This window comes from Trichechus manatus, unplaced genomic scaffold (assembly GCF_000243295.1).
Source record: "Trichechus manatus latirostris isolate Lorelei unplaced genomic scaffold, TriManLat1.0 scaffold00046, whole genome shotgun sequence".
In the NCBI taxonomy this organism is placed as follows: domain Eukaryota; kingdom Metazoa; phylum Chordata; class Mammalia; order Sirenia; family Trichechidae; genus Trichechus; species Trichechus manatus.
This window is the reverse complement of record NW_004443982.1, coordinates 3,861,859-3,878,274: the sequence shown is the minus strand read 5'-3', so window position 1 is coordinate 3,878,274 and position 16,416 is coordinate 3,861,859. Positions and strand designations below refer to the sequence as shown.

The 16,416-nt window shown below is 49.3% G+C and overlaps 1 protein-coding gene across 1 annotated transcript; it reads right to left on the bottom strand.

The window, feature by feature from the left end:
- Window positions 1-460: 460 nt before the first annotated feature.
- TFE3 (transcription factor binding to IGHM enhancer 3) lies at window positions 461-14,562 on the bottom strand. The gene is made up of 10 exons (XM_004376853.2): window positions 14,334-14,562; window positions 11,958-12,071; window positions 10,667-10,970; window positions 9,756-10,001; window positions 9,566-9,670; window positions 7,996-8,113; window positions 7,576-7,632; window positions 7,321-7,396; window positions 2,886-3,033; window positions 461-2,412 (listed from the first exon to the last, which is right to left on the bottom strand). Exons 1-10 carry the CDS (start codon window positions 14,447-14,449, stop codon window positions 1,975-1,977), a joined length of 1,722 nt encoding a protein of 573 aa, XP_004376910.1. The 5' UTR covers window positions 14,450-14,562; the 3' UTR covers window positions 461-1,974.
- Window positions 14,563-16,416: the final 1,854 nt, after the last annotated feature.

The following is a 16,416-nucleotide window of genomic DNA, read 5'->3' as shown; positions in this document are numbered from 1 at the left end:
TGTTTTTCTACCTTTATGGGTTTTGTTTTTGCCATTTCCACTGTCTTGAATACCTGCACTGTCTGCCAGTTGGCATCCTCATATCCTTATCAGTTTCAAAAGTGAACTTGCAAGAAAATCTTCTTTCCCACCTGTACCTTCAGTGACATTTTTTCCATACTAGAGCCCTCACTTAACTAACTTCACAGTTTAGCTCTTCCTTTATTTACTAGCTGTATATTTTCAGAACAGTTACTTAAATTGTATTCAGCTTCTTTAAACATAAAATGAAAATAAGAATCACCACCTACTGATTAATATTTATTAGGTGAATAAGTTAGGTGAAACACTTTCACTAGTTAGAACAGTGCCTGAAAGAAACCAAACCAAACCGGTTGCCGTCGAGTCGATTCCAACTCACAGCGACCCTATAGGACAGAGTAGAACTGCCCCATAGGGTTCCCAAGGAGTGGCTGGTGGATTCGAAGTGGCAACTCTTTGGTTAGCAGCCAAGCTCTTAATCACTGTGCCAGAACAGTGCCTGATAGGTAGTCAAAATTACCTATTACTTTTGTTTGCAAGTTGCTTTCCTCTAGGTCTCTTAAGTCTGCTTCCTCCAAGAACCTTACCCCTCCTGGCCTGCATGGGGTAAGGTGCTCACTGCAGTCAAAAGCAAGGACAGGAGACTCTTTGCCAAAGTTAAAAGCGCATCAAACACGCCTAGCATTTATTATTTTAATCACAAACCTACAGACCCCTCAGTATACCCTCTTGGGGCCTAGCCCCAACAATCCAGAGCTGACAACCTTGGGTGGATGTGGTAGGAGGGGTGGGGATGGGGGAGTATCTCTTGATAACTTTGAAGGGGGGGTTCCCCCAAATGGAGAACTGGGTGGGGGCCAGAGATTGGGGGTGACCTAGCTTCTGAAGAGGGGGTCAATAAAAAAATCAGATAAATGGGTTCCTTATGCTTTCACAACCCTCCCACCAAGCCTCTATTTTGGTGGGGGTGTGGCCTCCACTTTTTCCTGGGCTGGGGAACTCCCCTTCCTTCACTCTGTTCCTCTACATTCTGAAAAAGGATAGCGGGGTACTGGTTCTGGGAACTTAGACTCAGTCCCCCTAATCCCCATCACTTTCCAAAAATGCCCCTCAACAAAGGAGGCAGGACACTGCCCAAGGATCAGGGCCTAACTCTAACTTCCGATCTAGGCTTGGAATGTCAATCTACAAGATTTCAACGTCTGCCCCCTTCCCCAGTAGGTTAGGTGAGGTTGGTCCCAGGTTAAGGCAGGGGAGCTTAAGTACCACTGCTTCCTGTGGTGTGGAATGCTTGGATAGGATGTTGCTAAGGGACAAGTGTGGGGCTGTGACCTCTGCTTGGGGTAGCCTGATCTTACTGATTCCTCCATGCCTGAAATACCTGTGCTGGGCTGTTCCTATAGGGAAGGGGTGGGATTTCATCCTTATTTCTTCCCTTGCCTGGGCAGGGAGGGGTTAATGGGCAAGGAACAGGTCCCAGGGATGGGACCTCCATCATTTTTGACTCCTCTTCCTTGCCTGGCTAGACTAGACTGGAGGTTACAAGAGAAAGGATGGGGCAGCATCCTGACACCTCCTTTTCCCAGGAGGCCTGGCTAGGACTGTCTCTAGGGGACAGGGGCAGGACCTCATCCTGTCACCTTCCCTCATCTGGGCAAGGGCGGGTCCCATGGGGCAGAGGCAAGGCTGTGATCTCCAGGAGGTAGGGCCTGATCTCACTACCACCCCCAAGTCTGAAATACCTGCACTGGGCTGTCCCTTTGAGGAAGGGGTAAGGCCTCATCTGACTCCTCCTCTTTGCCTGATTACAGGGGTGGGGCCTGATCTCATCTCCTCTTCCCCCAGAACACCTGGGCAAGGCAGTCTCATGAAGGGATGGGGGAAAAGGGGAAGTCATCCTAACTTGTCCTCCTTTCCTGGGTAGGGAAGCCCCAGGGGAGGGGTGAGGCCTGATCAGGACTCCTCTTCCATGCTGAAGCTGCTGCGGCGGCTGCTGGCCTTGGAGACAGCGGGGGACACTGAAGACAGCAGAGGGTCAGAGGCAGCCCGCAGTGGGGAAAGGGTGCCCCCTGAGAGCCCCCCCACCACACTCTCCTCCTCCTCCATCAGAATGTCCTCCAGCCCAAGGTGGAAGGGGTCCCCTAGGTCCCCCAGGTGGTCACTGGGAAAGTGCAGGTCCAGAAGGGCATCTGATGGTGGCGCTGGGGGCTGCTGATGGGAAGCATTTGGGGCAGGTGCCCCACCCACGTGAAACGTGCCTGGCCTGCCTTCCTCTTCAACGTCCAGCTGCTCTGGCTTGAGACTATCAGAGGCCGAAGTTGTGGCCAGGGAGAGCAGCCCTGGGGTGGGAGGTACCGGCAGACCATGGATCTGGGCCTGCAGTTCTAGCTCCTGCAAAAAGTAAGTAGTGGGTATAAGATAAGATGGGATTCAGAGTCCCTCAGAGGCAGAGGAGTGTAATGGTTAAAAGGGCAGGCTTCCTGGGTTCAAATTCAGCCTCTGCCACTCACTAGTTGTGTAAATTTAGGCAAGTCACTTAATGTCTAGGAGCCTCAGAGTCCCAATCTGTAAAATGGGTATAATAACGGAGCCTCTCTCACAGGATGGTTGTGAGGATTAAATGAGTTAATGTATATAAAATTCTTGTTACAGTGCATGGCACAAGACAAACGCTACATAAATTAGCTAATATTCATTATTATTCTTGTTAATGTTATTATTGTCAGCAGCAGCAGCAGCATGTGAGTTAGGAAGCCCAGGGATCCCCCAAGTATGCCAGGAAGGGAAATTCAGGCCTGTTCTTCCTCTGCCTCTGCCTACAGGATGCCCTCCCTCACCTGCATCATCCTTTCCTCCCTCCAGACCTGAATTCGGAGTTGCAGGCTACGGTTGGCCTGTTCCAGGGATCGCTGCCGGCTCTCCAGGTCTTTGGAGCGCTGTTGCTCCTTCTGCAACTTGCGGATATAATCCACAGAGGCCTTCAGGATGGTGCCCTTGTTCCAGCGCATCTCCCTGTGGAGCCCGGGGGGGAGGAAAGAAGGGAGTGTTGCATATGGAGTCTCTCGGGAGCTGAGAGAGGGAACCGCACCAGGTAGATGGACCCCACTACTACATGCCTAGAACTTGAGGTGGGGGTAAATCAAGGGTATGGAATGCTCAGATGAAAACAGCCTGCCTGGAACCTTCCAATGGTGCCCACCACAGCCCAGACCCAAGAATGCACTCTCTGACTGGACACCTTACCACTTAGCTCTTACCTAACTAAACAAAAATGAGTTGCTATCAAGTTGATTCCAACTCATGGTGACCCCATGTGTGTTAGAGTAGAACTGAGTTCCATAAGGTTTTCAATGGCTGATTTTTCAGAAGTAGAACACCAGGCTTTTCTTCCGAGGTGCTTTTGGGTGGACCGCAAACCGCCAACCTTTCAGTTAATAGCTGAGCACTTAACCATTTACGCCACTAAGGGATTCGACTTCTTACCTATTTCCCTTTAATCATCTCATGACAACCACACTGGCTTCTCAGTGTTCCTGTAACATGGAAAACCATTCCCATCTCAGGGCCTCTGTTCTGGCTCTTCCCTCTGCCTTGAACACTCTTCCCCTAGATATCCATATGGCTCCCTGCCTCACCTCCTTAGGCTCTTTATTCAAATATTTCCTTGTCAGTTGAGGCCTGCCCTATCTCACTCTCCTCATCCAAAATTGGGACCCTCCTGTTATGGATTGTGTCCCCCAAAAGGATATGCTGAAGTCCTAATTCTCTGTACCTGTGAACATGACCTTGTTTGGAAATAGGGTCTTTGACAATGTTATCTGTTAACATGAGGTCATGCCAAAGTAGGATGAGTCCTAATTCAGTATGAGTGACTCCTTATAAGACACAGAGAAACAGAAAAGGCAGCCATGTGAAGATGCATTTACACACCAAGGAACACCTGGGTCTACCAGAAGCTGAGAGGGACAAGAAGGATCTTTCCTTAGGGCCTTTAGAGAAAGCATGGCCCTGCTGATACCCTGAATTCTGACTACTAGCCTCCAGAACTGGGAGACAAATTTCTATTCTTACAAGCCACCCAGTTTGTCATATTTTATTATGACAACCTTAGAAAACTAATACAAATTTTGGTACTGGGAAGTGAGGTGCTGCTGTAACAAAAACCTACAAATGTGGAAGTGGCTTTAGAATTGGGTAATGGGAAGTGGCTGGAAGAGCTCTGAGGTACTTGATACTAAAAGCCTAGATCGCCTTGAAGAGATTGTTGGTAGAATTATGGACATTGAAGGTAATTCTGATGAGGGCTCAGAATAACTGAGGAGAGCTATAGAGAAAGATTCTATTGTCACAAACAGAATGTTGCTAGAAATGTAGATATTAAATGTGCTTCTGGTGAAGCCTTAAAGGAAATGATGAAAATGTTATTGGACACTGGAGGAAAGGTGATCCTTGTTATAAAGTGGCAAAGAACTTGGCTGAATTATGTTCGAATGTTTTCTAGAAAACAGAACTTGAAGATTTGGAAAATTCTTAGCCTATCCATATTGTAAAAACTGAGAAAGGTGCTCTGGAAAGGCTACCAACGGTGTGGCTAGACAACCATTTGCTAAAGAGATTAGGCATGAGACTTATGGATCCAATCAACCATCTTAGTGAGCTTAGACTGAAGGGGACAAAATAAAGTAAAGCTGTTGGACTACTGGGATTCTACAGACAGAAAATGGGCCAATGAGGTGCTTGACTATAAACATCTGTTGCCCTTCAAGAAAAGGAAAGGATGATCACAAAAGCAGTTCAGAGGCTGGCAGGGCTGCCAGGATGGGTCCAGAGAAGAGGGGTCAAGACTGCTGCCCAGGTGGGCCCAGAGGACAGAGGGTTATTTTCAAGCCTTGCAATCTAATGGAATTTGCCCTGCTGGGTTTTAAACTTGCTTTGGACCTGTGATCCCTACTTTTCCTTCAATTTCTCCTGTTTGGAATGGTAATGTCTATTCCATCCCTGTACTATCACTGTATTTTGGAAGCACATAACTTGTATTCTAGATTTCACAGATGGAAAGGAATCTTGCCCCAGGATGGATCATACCCAGAGTCTCACACCCATAATTGATTTAGATTATTTAGATGATGAGATTGTAGACTTAAGAATGGATGCGGGAATGAGTTAAGACATTTAGGGGTGCTGGGATGGGGTGAATGTATTTTGCACATGGGAAGGACATGAATTTTGGAAGGCCAGAGGGTGGATTGTTATGGATTGAGTTGTGTCCCCCAAAAAGATATGTTGAAGTCCTAAATCCTGGCCCTATGAACATGACCTTGTTCAGAAATAGGGTCTTTGAAGATGTTATCAGTTAACATGAGGTCATACTGGAGAAGGGTGGGTCCTAATCCAGTATGAGTGGCTATAAAAGAGGAGAAGAGATACAGAGAGACAGAGGAAAGCAATGTGAAAATGCATCTACACACCAAGGAACGCTTGGGGGCTACCAGAAGCTAAGAGAGACTTCCCCTAGAACTGTGAGACAATAAATTTCTGTTCTTATAAGCCACCTACTTTGTGGCATTTTCTTACGGCAGCCCTAAGAAACTAATATACCTCCCCAATACTTCCGCATGTTCCTTCCATTATTGAGTCTTCTCCGTAACACTCATCATCATCTCATGTATTTTACTTATTTATCTTATTTACTGTCTGCTTGCCCCCACTAAAACATCAGTTTCATGAGGTCAGGGGTTTTTGTCTGTTTTACTCCCTCTGGTATCTGCAGGGAGCCCTGGTGGCACAGTGGTTAAGAACTCGGCTGCTAACCAAAAGGTTGGCAGTTCAAATCCACCAGCCGCTCCTTGGAAACCCTATGAGGCGTTCTACTCTGTCCCATAGGGTCGCTATGAGTCGGAATTGACTCGATGGCAATGGGTTTGGTATCTGCAGGGTCTAGAACAGTGCCTGACACAAAGTAGAAGCTCAATAAATGTTTCTTGAATAAATAAAAAACCAAACCCAACCCATTGCCATAGAGTCGATTCTGACTCAGCAACCCTACAGGACAGAGTAGAACTGCCCCATAGGGTTTCCAAGACTGTAATCTGTATGAAAGCAGACTGCCACCTTTCTCCCACGGAATGGCTGGTGGGTTTGAAACACCAACTTTTCAGTTAGTGGCCAAGCACTTAACCACTGTGCCACCAGGGCTCCTTTGAATAAATAAATGAAAGAAGTACTAAATAAATAGGAAAGTGCATATGTCACATGGGGACCAGATAAGGCACATGGACCATAATATCACGCACCTAAAATTTTAGTTGGAGGTACAATGAGGGTCTACAACACTGCTAAGAGTGAGGAAAGCTGGGTGAAAAGGACCACAGAACAGCAGCAGAACTGCCTGGGTTCCTAGACACATCTAAAAACTTTGAGAGACTGAGTAGCTGGGGCTGGGGGCTGGAGACTCTAGTCTCGGGGGACATCTAGGTCAACTGGCATAACATAGTTCATAAAGAAAATGTTCTACATCCCACTTTGGTGAGTAGTGTCTGAGGTCTTAAAAGCTTGCGAGCGGCCATCTAAGATATATCTATTGGTCCCATCGTACCCAGAGCAAAGGATAATGAAGAAAACCAAAGACATAATAGTAGCCCAAAGGACCAGATGAACCAGAGACTCCACCAACCTTGTCCAGAAAAACTAGATGGTGCCCGGCTACCACCAACAACCACTTTGACAGGGATCACAACAAAAAATCTTGGACAGAATGGGAGAAAAATGTAGAACAGAATTCAAATTCATGGAAAAAGACCAGACTTATTGGTCTGACAGAGACTGGAGGGGACCCCTTAGACTATGGCCCCTGGACATTCTGCTAACCCAGAACTGAAACCATTCCTGAAGCCCACTTTTCAGACAAAGATTAGACAGGCTTATAAAACAAAAAATAATACACGTGAGGAATGTGCTTCTTAGTTCAATCAAATATACAAGACCAAATGGGCAACACCTGTCTAAAAGCAAGACGAGAAGGCAGGAAGGACAGGAACTGGACGAATGGACACAGGGAACCCGGGGTGAAAAGGGGGAATGTGCTGTCACATTGTGGGTACTGCAATCAATGTCACAAAATATGTGTATAAATTTCTGAATGAGAAATTAACTCGAGCTGTGAATTTTCACCTAGAGCACAATTAAAAAAAAAAAACTGCCTGGGGCAAGATGGCCTGACAGGCCCACCAAGGGACAAATTTGGGGAAACAGGGCCCTATTCCACCCCCCGCTGGCCTGGTATTCCCAGCCCAGACTCACGGGTCACTGGACTTGGGGATGAGGGTGCCCAGTTCTTTGATCCTGTCGTTAATGTTGAATCGCCTGCGACGCTCAACTTTGGAGGTAAGGGGAGAGAGAGAGAGTGGGAATGAATCATCAATAGGTGAAGGAGGGAAGAGAGATACTGGGGAGTTGGGAGGCTGCTGTGGGAAGGGGTCCCCCAAGGAGGGCTGGGACTCAGAGGAAGGCAGAGCTATGCAACATGCTTCCAAGTGCACACGCTCTCTCACTTACTTAGGTTGTGATTGTCCTTCTTCTGCCGTTCTTTCAAAAGGGCCTTTGCCTCTGTCTCTGGAACAGAGTACAAGAGAGTGCGGGTGGTCAGGGCCTCTGGGCATGGGGAAGAGGGGAGCGCATGCAGCTGCTGAGGAGGGGGTTTGGTGGGCAGAGGCAAGGGGAAGTGACTTTTATAAAAAATTACTATGTTTTCAAAACCATGGTGACATGCCAGTTGTTAAATCTAAGATGAGAGGCTGTGAGAAGAAGTGGGGTGAAAGCAGGATCATGGGCCATGTGGAAAAAGAGAGCAAACAGCCCCCTTTTTGTATGTATAAACCCCTTTTCATGCAGCCAGGCCCATCCCCAGACCTCGAAGACATGGTGCTCACCTCAGGGTACAGGGTGGAGGCATGTGGCCAAGACCCTGGCACTTACCAGAGATCTCTCGTTTGATGTTGGGCAGCTCAGCTGGGCAGGAGTTGCTGACAGTGATGGCTGGTGTGGCCACGCTCTGACTACTGTATACATCAAGAAGATTCCCTGATACAGGTAGCTGGGGGCAGGGAGGGGAGAGAAACAATAGTTTAGGAACAAACCCCAGGCTTGTCCCCTCCTCAGAACCAGGTTCCTGACCCTCCACACACCCGAAAGTGGGGGCCCACTAACTCAGGGATTGGCTTACTTGGCAAGGAAACCCTTCCTTCTCCTTCAGGGGAATTTCATATGGCAATCCAACAGGGAAGACAAGGCAAAGTGGACCTACCTTGATTTTCTAGGGAATGGAGCCTATCTAGTCTGCTCAACATCCCCCCGCCAATCCCCCAAGCCCCTCAGTGACCTCTAAAGCTCCTCTCCTAAACTACGGGTTGGCTCTGAGGAGAAATGCTTGAAAACCACCCTTCTCAGGTCTTTGTCTACTCCAATGCAACATTCCAGTCCATTAGCCCAGCACTAAATTCCAGTACAGAGTTCTTGGAACACTCCAACCCAATCTTCTCAGACCTTGGTCATGGCAATATTCCACCCAAAATCTGGACTTCTGCAGAGTTCCAACCCAATTTCAAGTCTTTTGCTGCAACCATGTCACACCACATTAGATACATGGTCTCCTGCTGCCCTGACTCTACTCTGACTCTAGTACCTCCCTGCACATTCTGCACATTCTGATCTCTTTTCCAACTACTCAGCTAGCACTGCTGTTATGTTTGCCTAGACTGTTTTCTCTCCTTTGCACTCTCCTGCATATACTCCCGGGCAATATACTAACCCATAATAATTAGTCCCACTTCTTTATGAGTTTTCATCTCTTGAAACCTCCTCCAGTCTGCTAGATTTACCTAAGTTCCAAATCAATAAAAAGTTCCAATAAACTGGTACCATTTTTATATATGCTTCTATCCTCTTGATAAGTTGGAAAAAATAAAAGTTACAGCCACATTATGTCCCAAAGCAAGTTAAGAGACTCTCAGAATGTTCTAGAACCAGAATGTTACTAGTTCTTGTTACATCCCTTGCTCTACAAAGTTTTATCCACAAGGACCTAACCTCTTGGCACAAGTCATGGCAAGTGACTTGGTACATTCCAATCACTACAAGGCCAAACCACTTGTTATATCCCATACCATATTTTGAGACTTTTGCTATGTTCTAATCACTGCATGATCTGGATATGTCCCAATGATCTGAATCCGTTGGTACATTCAAATTGCTACAGGATTTCCACTTCTTGGTACCTCCCAAAGTGAAGGCCAAGTACCTTGGTACGCCCTAGTATCTCCACCAACTCTCCACCTTACAAATATCAAACTAGAAGGTCCACCTCTTGATACAGTCCAATACAAGGCCCAAGAGCATTGGTATGTCCCATTCTCTTCATAAGGACTCCCTCTCTATCTTAGTACAATCCAAGGCAAGAGTCTATATGTACACAGCCAGCAGCAGGTGAGGTCTCAATGATAGAGGCATCCCCTAATTTTCAGACCAACCTCCCATCTTAGGGCCTCACCGTGCTGGGGAGCTGTAGCCCTGCAGTGCCTCCAGGCAGATAACTGAGCATCTCATCGTTGTAACTGGACTCCAGGCTGATGATCTCATCAATTACATCATCAATCTGGGAGAAAATGTAAATATGGAACAGGATTATAAGATGTTGGGGGAGGAACAGGAGGGTGGGAGGGTTGTCTGCAGCTACTCACCTCCTTCTCTGAGCTGGACCCGATGGTGAGCAGCGCCATGGGACTGTTGGGAGCGCTGCCTGCAGGGCCAGTAGCATGGACAGTCTCAGGGGCAGGAAGTGGCTGGGCACTAGTGGGCCCTGGCGGTGGGGTGAGGGCCTGGGAGGCCAGCTTGGGCCCAAGTGTGGTAGACAGGTACTGTTTCACCTGTTGCCTGCGAGCCTGCTGCAGGTGGTAGCGTGTTGGGTTCTCCAGATGAGTCTGCACCTGTGGGATATTGGGGAGGAGACAGGGGAGGGGCAAGGTAGAACAGAGCTCAGAGGGGCAACTCTGAGCCCCAGACTGACCCCCATCTCATTTGCTCCCAGGCTCAGGTGGGCAAACTGGGCCCAGAATCCGAGACACTCCCCACCCCAAAAATACTGGTGTTTCCCCTAAGACCCAAACTCCCTTTCTCAGAAGTCACTCACAGCCCCCAAGACATGCCCAGGGATGACAGGATCCCTCAAACAGTTTCTGGAATATCCTGTCACAGTCCCCAGGACACCCTCCTAGTCTCTGATACCACCTAAAAAACATGGGAACCACACATGGCTTCCCAAGACACCCTAACGGCCCCCAAAGAACTCTTAACGTATCGCACATACATGAAGCTCTTCCTACAAAGCCACTTCACAGATCCCAGGACCCACTCTGAGAGCTCACAGCCCTCCCTGGTTCACCAGTACATCTTATATTGCCTCTCACAACTGAACGAGAACACCTCAGAAACCCTAAATACAATAGGACACTAGCACAACCCATTTAATGGTACCTTGGACTTTCCTTAGAGCCGCTAGGGCCTCGCCCAAAAGCCACCAGGACTCCCAAGTCACCCCCCAGCTCCTCAGTCTCCAAGAAACCCCTCCCACAGCCTCCAGATCTCACCTTACCTTGAGCACCTCCCTGGGCACCTGAGCAGGGGGGGGACGGCCCAATGTGTGGCCCCCAGCAGAGACACCAACCACAGAAATGGCAGGAGAGGCAGGTGCAGGACTGGGGAAGGGAGCGGCTGCAGCCTGTTCCCGACGCTCACGCCTCTCCTGCTCCTGGGCTTGGGCCCGCATTAGCTGCTGCCGCAGCAAGACCCTTGATGAAGATGATGACGACATGGCAGGGGTCCTGGAGCCCCCTGCAGAAGATGATGCAGAGAGTGTAGCTGGGGTGGCTGGTGTGGCCTGCAGTGATATTGGGAGGCTGTGGATGGGAAATATGGGGCCACAGGTAAGCTAAAAGTCTCATCTCAAGCCTAAGGGGTCACAATGTGATGGAGTAGACATAAGAACCAGGCCCGTTCTCTGTCTTTGAAGGCCACAGTGTGGAGGGGGAGACACAGGGACCAGGTCAGGTCTCAGCCCTCAGGGGTCCCAGTCCAGTGGGGGATTTTCAGCCTTCAGTTCCTAGTGGTGAAGCCAGGATTTGGGTCTGTTCATATACTGAATGAGGATGCCATTGCTCAGCTCTGGGAGAGTGGGTTTATCCTATCTGAAGAAGAGAAGGAAGCAGGATTGGGGCTGTAGTTGTACAGAGGGCTCTTAAGCCCAATTTTGGGCATCAGTTACTCCCAGAGTTCCTCCTGAGATTGGCATCAGGCTATAGGGGCAGCCCTAGGCCCCTCTTTTCCCCTGCCTGGGCCTCTAGTCCCAGGCACTAGTCAGTCTTGAAAATCTGAGATTTCACAATCCTCTCTTCCTGCCCCTCTTCCAGGTCCCCTCCCCTCTCTTAGAGCCCAGGCGGATGACTCAGCACATTTAGACTTCCAGGCAAGGGGAAAGAAGAAACCAGCAGGGGTTCCTCAAGGAGTGGGGGTAGGGGTGTTTGTTCAGTGTGGGAGGGGACTGAGCAGAGGTGGTGGGTATAGGCTCTGCCCACCTGGGACAAGAGCTTGAGCAGGCCCCGCCCTATCCCTGGGCACACTAGGCATGCTAGAATATTTGTGTATGAATGTGCGCGCAGGTGGGGGTGGGGGGTGGTGGCAGGGAGGCCTTGTCTGAGATATCAGCATCCTAGGCTGGCCACCTGCTTTCCTGTGTGACATGCTCTTTCTGGCCCCTACATTACCATCTGGAAAATGCAGGCTGGTAAGAGAATGGGTTGGGCTGGCGCTAAGGGCCTGTGACTATCAAGAGGGGATTGGCAGGCTGATGAATTGGGGGCGGGGGGAGTCCAACAGAGGAGTCATACCTTGAGCGTAGGGGTAGGGGCTGGCTTTTGAGTTCGTAGAAGTTGTCAGGATCAAGGACGTTTTCTAATTCGATGTCAGCAACAATTCCAGATTCCGGAAGCAAAGAGTTCAGGCTGAGGGTAGGGGAAAGGTAGGCGTGATGGTCAGTGGTTGTAGGGAGACCTCATTTCCCTCCCCTTCCAGAGAGACAGAGATAGAGACAGGGAGAGGCAGGGGGACAGAGTGTACCCCCTCAAATTCAGCCACCCCACTGGGTACCACCACCATGAATTTCCACATCCTCTCCTGTCCCCACCCCCATATGCTCTGTGTCACCCATAGTCACTTAAGATTCAAAATAATAAGAATGCCTGGACCCCACCCTCTCACTCTAACAATCACATGTAACAAGAACCTGGATTTGAAGAAAATAGAAATTCAGAATTTAGGAATGACGATTCACTTTACAGGATTCCGGACTTTGCATTCAGAGCTCTCCCAGCCCCCCCCATCTTACTATTTTCCTGACAGCTGAATGTGAGCCCACACCTGTCCACACACACACAGCATGTAGGGGCATCCCTCATCATAACAGTCCATTGTAACAAAGAATGGAATCCATCACAAAGAGGACTAGGATCTGATTCACTTTATAGAAGGATCCACCGCTTTGCAAATGATTTCCTTCCCAGGCCCAGCCAGAGTGTATAGGATGCCAACACGTACCTAAATACAAAATGGAAATAGCAGAGTCTCCCCTCGCTCCAACTGTCTGGATTTACAAGGGGGAGAATTTGGCTAGATGATCCACTTTATACGAGCAGTCTTTCTTGGTGGGAGGAGCCTTCTCAACCCTCTTGTTTTTTGGATAGATCAAAACACACGCACCCCCAACACCAACACCCACTGACACAGAAAATAAGCCATGTACACCCCTCCCTTTCAACTATTCCCACTGCTGTGATAATCTAGGTTGTTATAAAGGAATTATGAGATAGCGAATCAATATACAGAAAGGCTTCTGCTTAGCCTTCCACGCTGGGTGCGAGGACCCTAGTGTGCAGGAAACACTAACACACACATACGTAGATACACATCTTTAAATTCAGACAAAGATTTAGAATCCTGAGAAACTGCAGGTGATTTCACTTGACAAGAATTCTCTCTTCCCTCCCCAAGGATCTGTCTTCCCTCCTGTCCTCACCCTCAGATGGGGCCCTAAAATGTAAAACCACCCAGGAAGTTGGGAAGAGGAAGCACGGGGAGCTGCTGAGCTTAGCACAAACCTAAGCAGAAAGTAGGCAAAGCCCCCTCCCATGCTCACACACCCATTTCACAAAAGTTGGAAGAGATGGGCGCTGGGGTGGGCAGGGATGCGGACAGGGAGGGCTCCCAACCATGTTGATGGAAGTGAGGATGAGAAGAGGACCCACTCAGGCAGGTATGGTGCAATCAGTGTTCCTTTCTGCTCTAGGACAGATTCAAGATTACACCTAGGGGCTGAGGGACAGACTGGAAGGTCGAGATAAAAAGAACAAGCATATGTGTGGGGATAGAGAGAGGGCCCTAGAGCTGGCTGAGAGACTAGGTCTGGTGGGGCCAGGAACAAGACCCTCCTCTCGGTTTCCAAATAAGGTCTGAGGCCTCCTTCCCTGAGCTAAGAGAGCTATATCTGTCTGTTTCCCATTCAAGCCTCTATAGGGTTCGGGGTAGGGCGCTTTCCCACTATCCCTGGGATTTGACTCAGCTGGGTGGTGGGCAGCGGTGAAGGGATTATTCCGGTCAAAGCTTGGTGAATGTTGTTTCTCTCACTCACTCACACACACACAAGGCTGGTCTCCGCGGCATACCTGAGATACCCCAAATCCCTCCAGACTCATATTATCACCAAACACTACCTCCCGCAACCAGCCACTGGGAGTCACCAAGCTCCCAAGACAGCACCCTTGTCCCCTAGGACCCCCTTTCCTACACTGAGGGAAAAGGATTCTAGTATTCCCTTAAAATCAGCGTCTCACCTGACAATGTCCCTTCAAGCGCATCCCTCTCATCCTTCAGTCAAGGACCCCAAATTGTGCCTCTAATCAGAATCCGTCAAGTTTACCTATCCCAGGCCAGTTTCTGGACAGTTTCCAGAATTAGTACCTCCAGACCCAGTCAAGGGCTCTCCAGATCTGACCCAGGCCCGCCTTAATGCACTCCCACAACTCCTTTAAGCCTCAGTACAAGCAGGCCACCGCCGGATCCCTTTAGGCGCCCCCCCTCCCCCCGACAGGCGCCCCGACGTCCTCCAAGCCTACGCCGAGGGCCTTCAATCGCAGTCTGGGGCGCCGCTGCCCTAAGATCAGGCCCCACGGAACCCCAACCGGCACTCCCGGCCCCAGGCGGCGCCGCACCTGAGCAGCTGGGTCGAGTCGGCCGGCCTGCGCTCCTCCAACAGCACGAACACGGCTCGAGGGCCCTCCGCGCTGGCCTCTACGCCGTCCCGAGCTGGCTCGGCCGCATGAGACATGACGCCCGGCACCGGGCGAGCCTCGCCAGGCCGGTCGGGCCTCGGCCCAGTCCCCCTAACAAAATAAGAGTCCCCCTCCCCCGCTCGCCACCGCCTCCTCCTCCGCTAAGCCATGGAACGAGCTCTGCGCGGCCGGGCGGCGTCGGGTAGATGGGATGGGCCGTGAGTCATCCCCCGCCCTGGACTGACCGACCCTCCCCCCACACCTAACCCCGGACAACCGCCCTCCTCCCCCTCGTCCTCGTCCCCTCCTCCCCGGGCTGGGGAAACTCCACAGGAAGTGACTGCACCAGGACGGACGGCTTGTATTGCCATGCCCCCTGCGTGAGGCTGCCAATCGCCGAGGAGCGGCTCGAGGCCCCTCCCTAAGCCACACCTCCGATGCAGACGGGGAAACTAGATTCTGCCCGCCTTCATTCCGAGGAGGGGCACGCAGGCCACACCCTCAGAGGCAGAGGCAAATCTGCGAGGATTAATTTAGTCTAGTTACGCCCCCATGTTGCGTAATTTTCTGAGACACGCCTCCTAAAATCATCCTTCCGCAAGCTACTAGTAAGTCACCCCTGCGCCTGCGCACCGAAGGCCAGACGGAGCGCAGGTGTCCAGGCCACACGAATCGCGCCCTCTCTCGGCCAATCTTTGTAATATCTGCGCCCTAGACCACGCCCCAACCTAGATCAAGCCATGCCTCCTTAGCCAAAGCCTTAGCTATAAGGCAGAGGAAGATACATTCCCTTGGAGCAAACCCCGCCCCCTCAGTACCTGCTATCCAGCCACCCAGCTGATCTTCCCGCGAGCGCTCCGCCTATTCTATGCCATCTAAAGCGGTTGTTGTGCTAGTTCGTTTCGCTGCATCGTAGGTGCTTAGTAAACCTTTGACAGATGAATGAATGAATGGACGGATGTGTAAATTAGATCTGGCCCCTTCAGTGAATGACTTCTGAAATCACTCGGATTTGGATACGGGCAGAAGACTTCCCCTTCTCCGAGCCTCAGTTTCCCAGGCCTGTAAAATGGGGTCGTAATACCTCTCAGGGGTTGTTATGAGGATTAGACATAGTTTATGAAAAGTGTTAGCAGGTTTTCTAGATACAATAATCTCTCCGAAAAATAATTAATTCACTCATTCATTCATTACCTGATTCAACAAAAGTTTATTGGGCACTTTTGTGTGCCAGATACTTGCAAGCCGGTTTGCACACAGCGGGCGGTCCCACCCGTAGCTTCAGGTGTACAGTTGGTTCACAAAGCACCTGGACCTACAGCCTTTTCCCAACATCCCAAAGCCATCAGTTGGACCTTCAGAAACCTCACTGAGCCACACTTGCCTTGCACCTTTCTGTACTGACATCCTTATTTCCCAGGTCTGTTATTCAGCTTGGTAAACAAACTCATCCAGGGACACTCACACACAACCATATCATGGAAGGGGGAAGCCTCTAGTAATAAAAATGTTAGTTCTCTCCCAAATTAATCTTTAAAAAATCAATACATTCCCAGTAAAAATTGCAAAATGGAACCTACATATCTGATGTTAAAATTCCTATGTTGCTTTACCGAACGTTTTGATCAAGGACCCAATAGTTGGATCTTGATCAAAAGGAGGAAAAATGTGGAACAAAACTTCAAATTCTAATTGGAAATCAAACTTACTGGATACATGGAGACTGGAGGAATGCCTAAATCTATTGCCTGTAAACAACTTTTAAGCCTTGAAATGAAACTATCCCATGAAGTCATCTTTAAACTAAACAACTTAGCTCATTTAATAAAGAATGTTTGCCTTGAGCACTGCACTTTTTTCTTTTTCTTTTTTTTTATATTTTATTGTACTTCAGGTGAAGGCTTACAGAACAAATAGTTTCTCATGAAACAGAAGTACACATGTTGTTTTATGACATTGGTTAACAACCCCACAACATATTAACCCTCTAACTTCTCAACCTTTTTTTTTGGTGAAAATACAC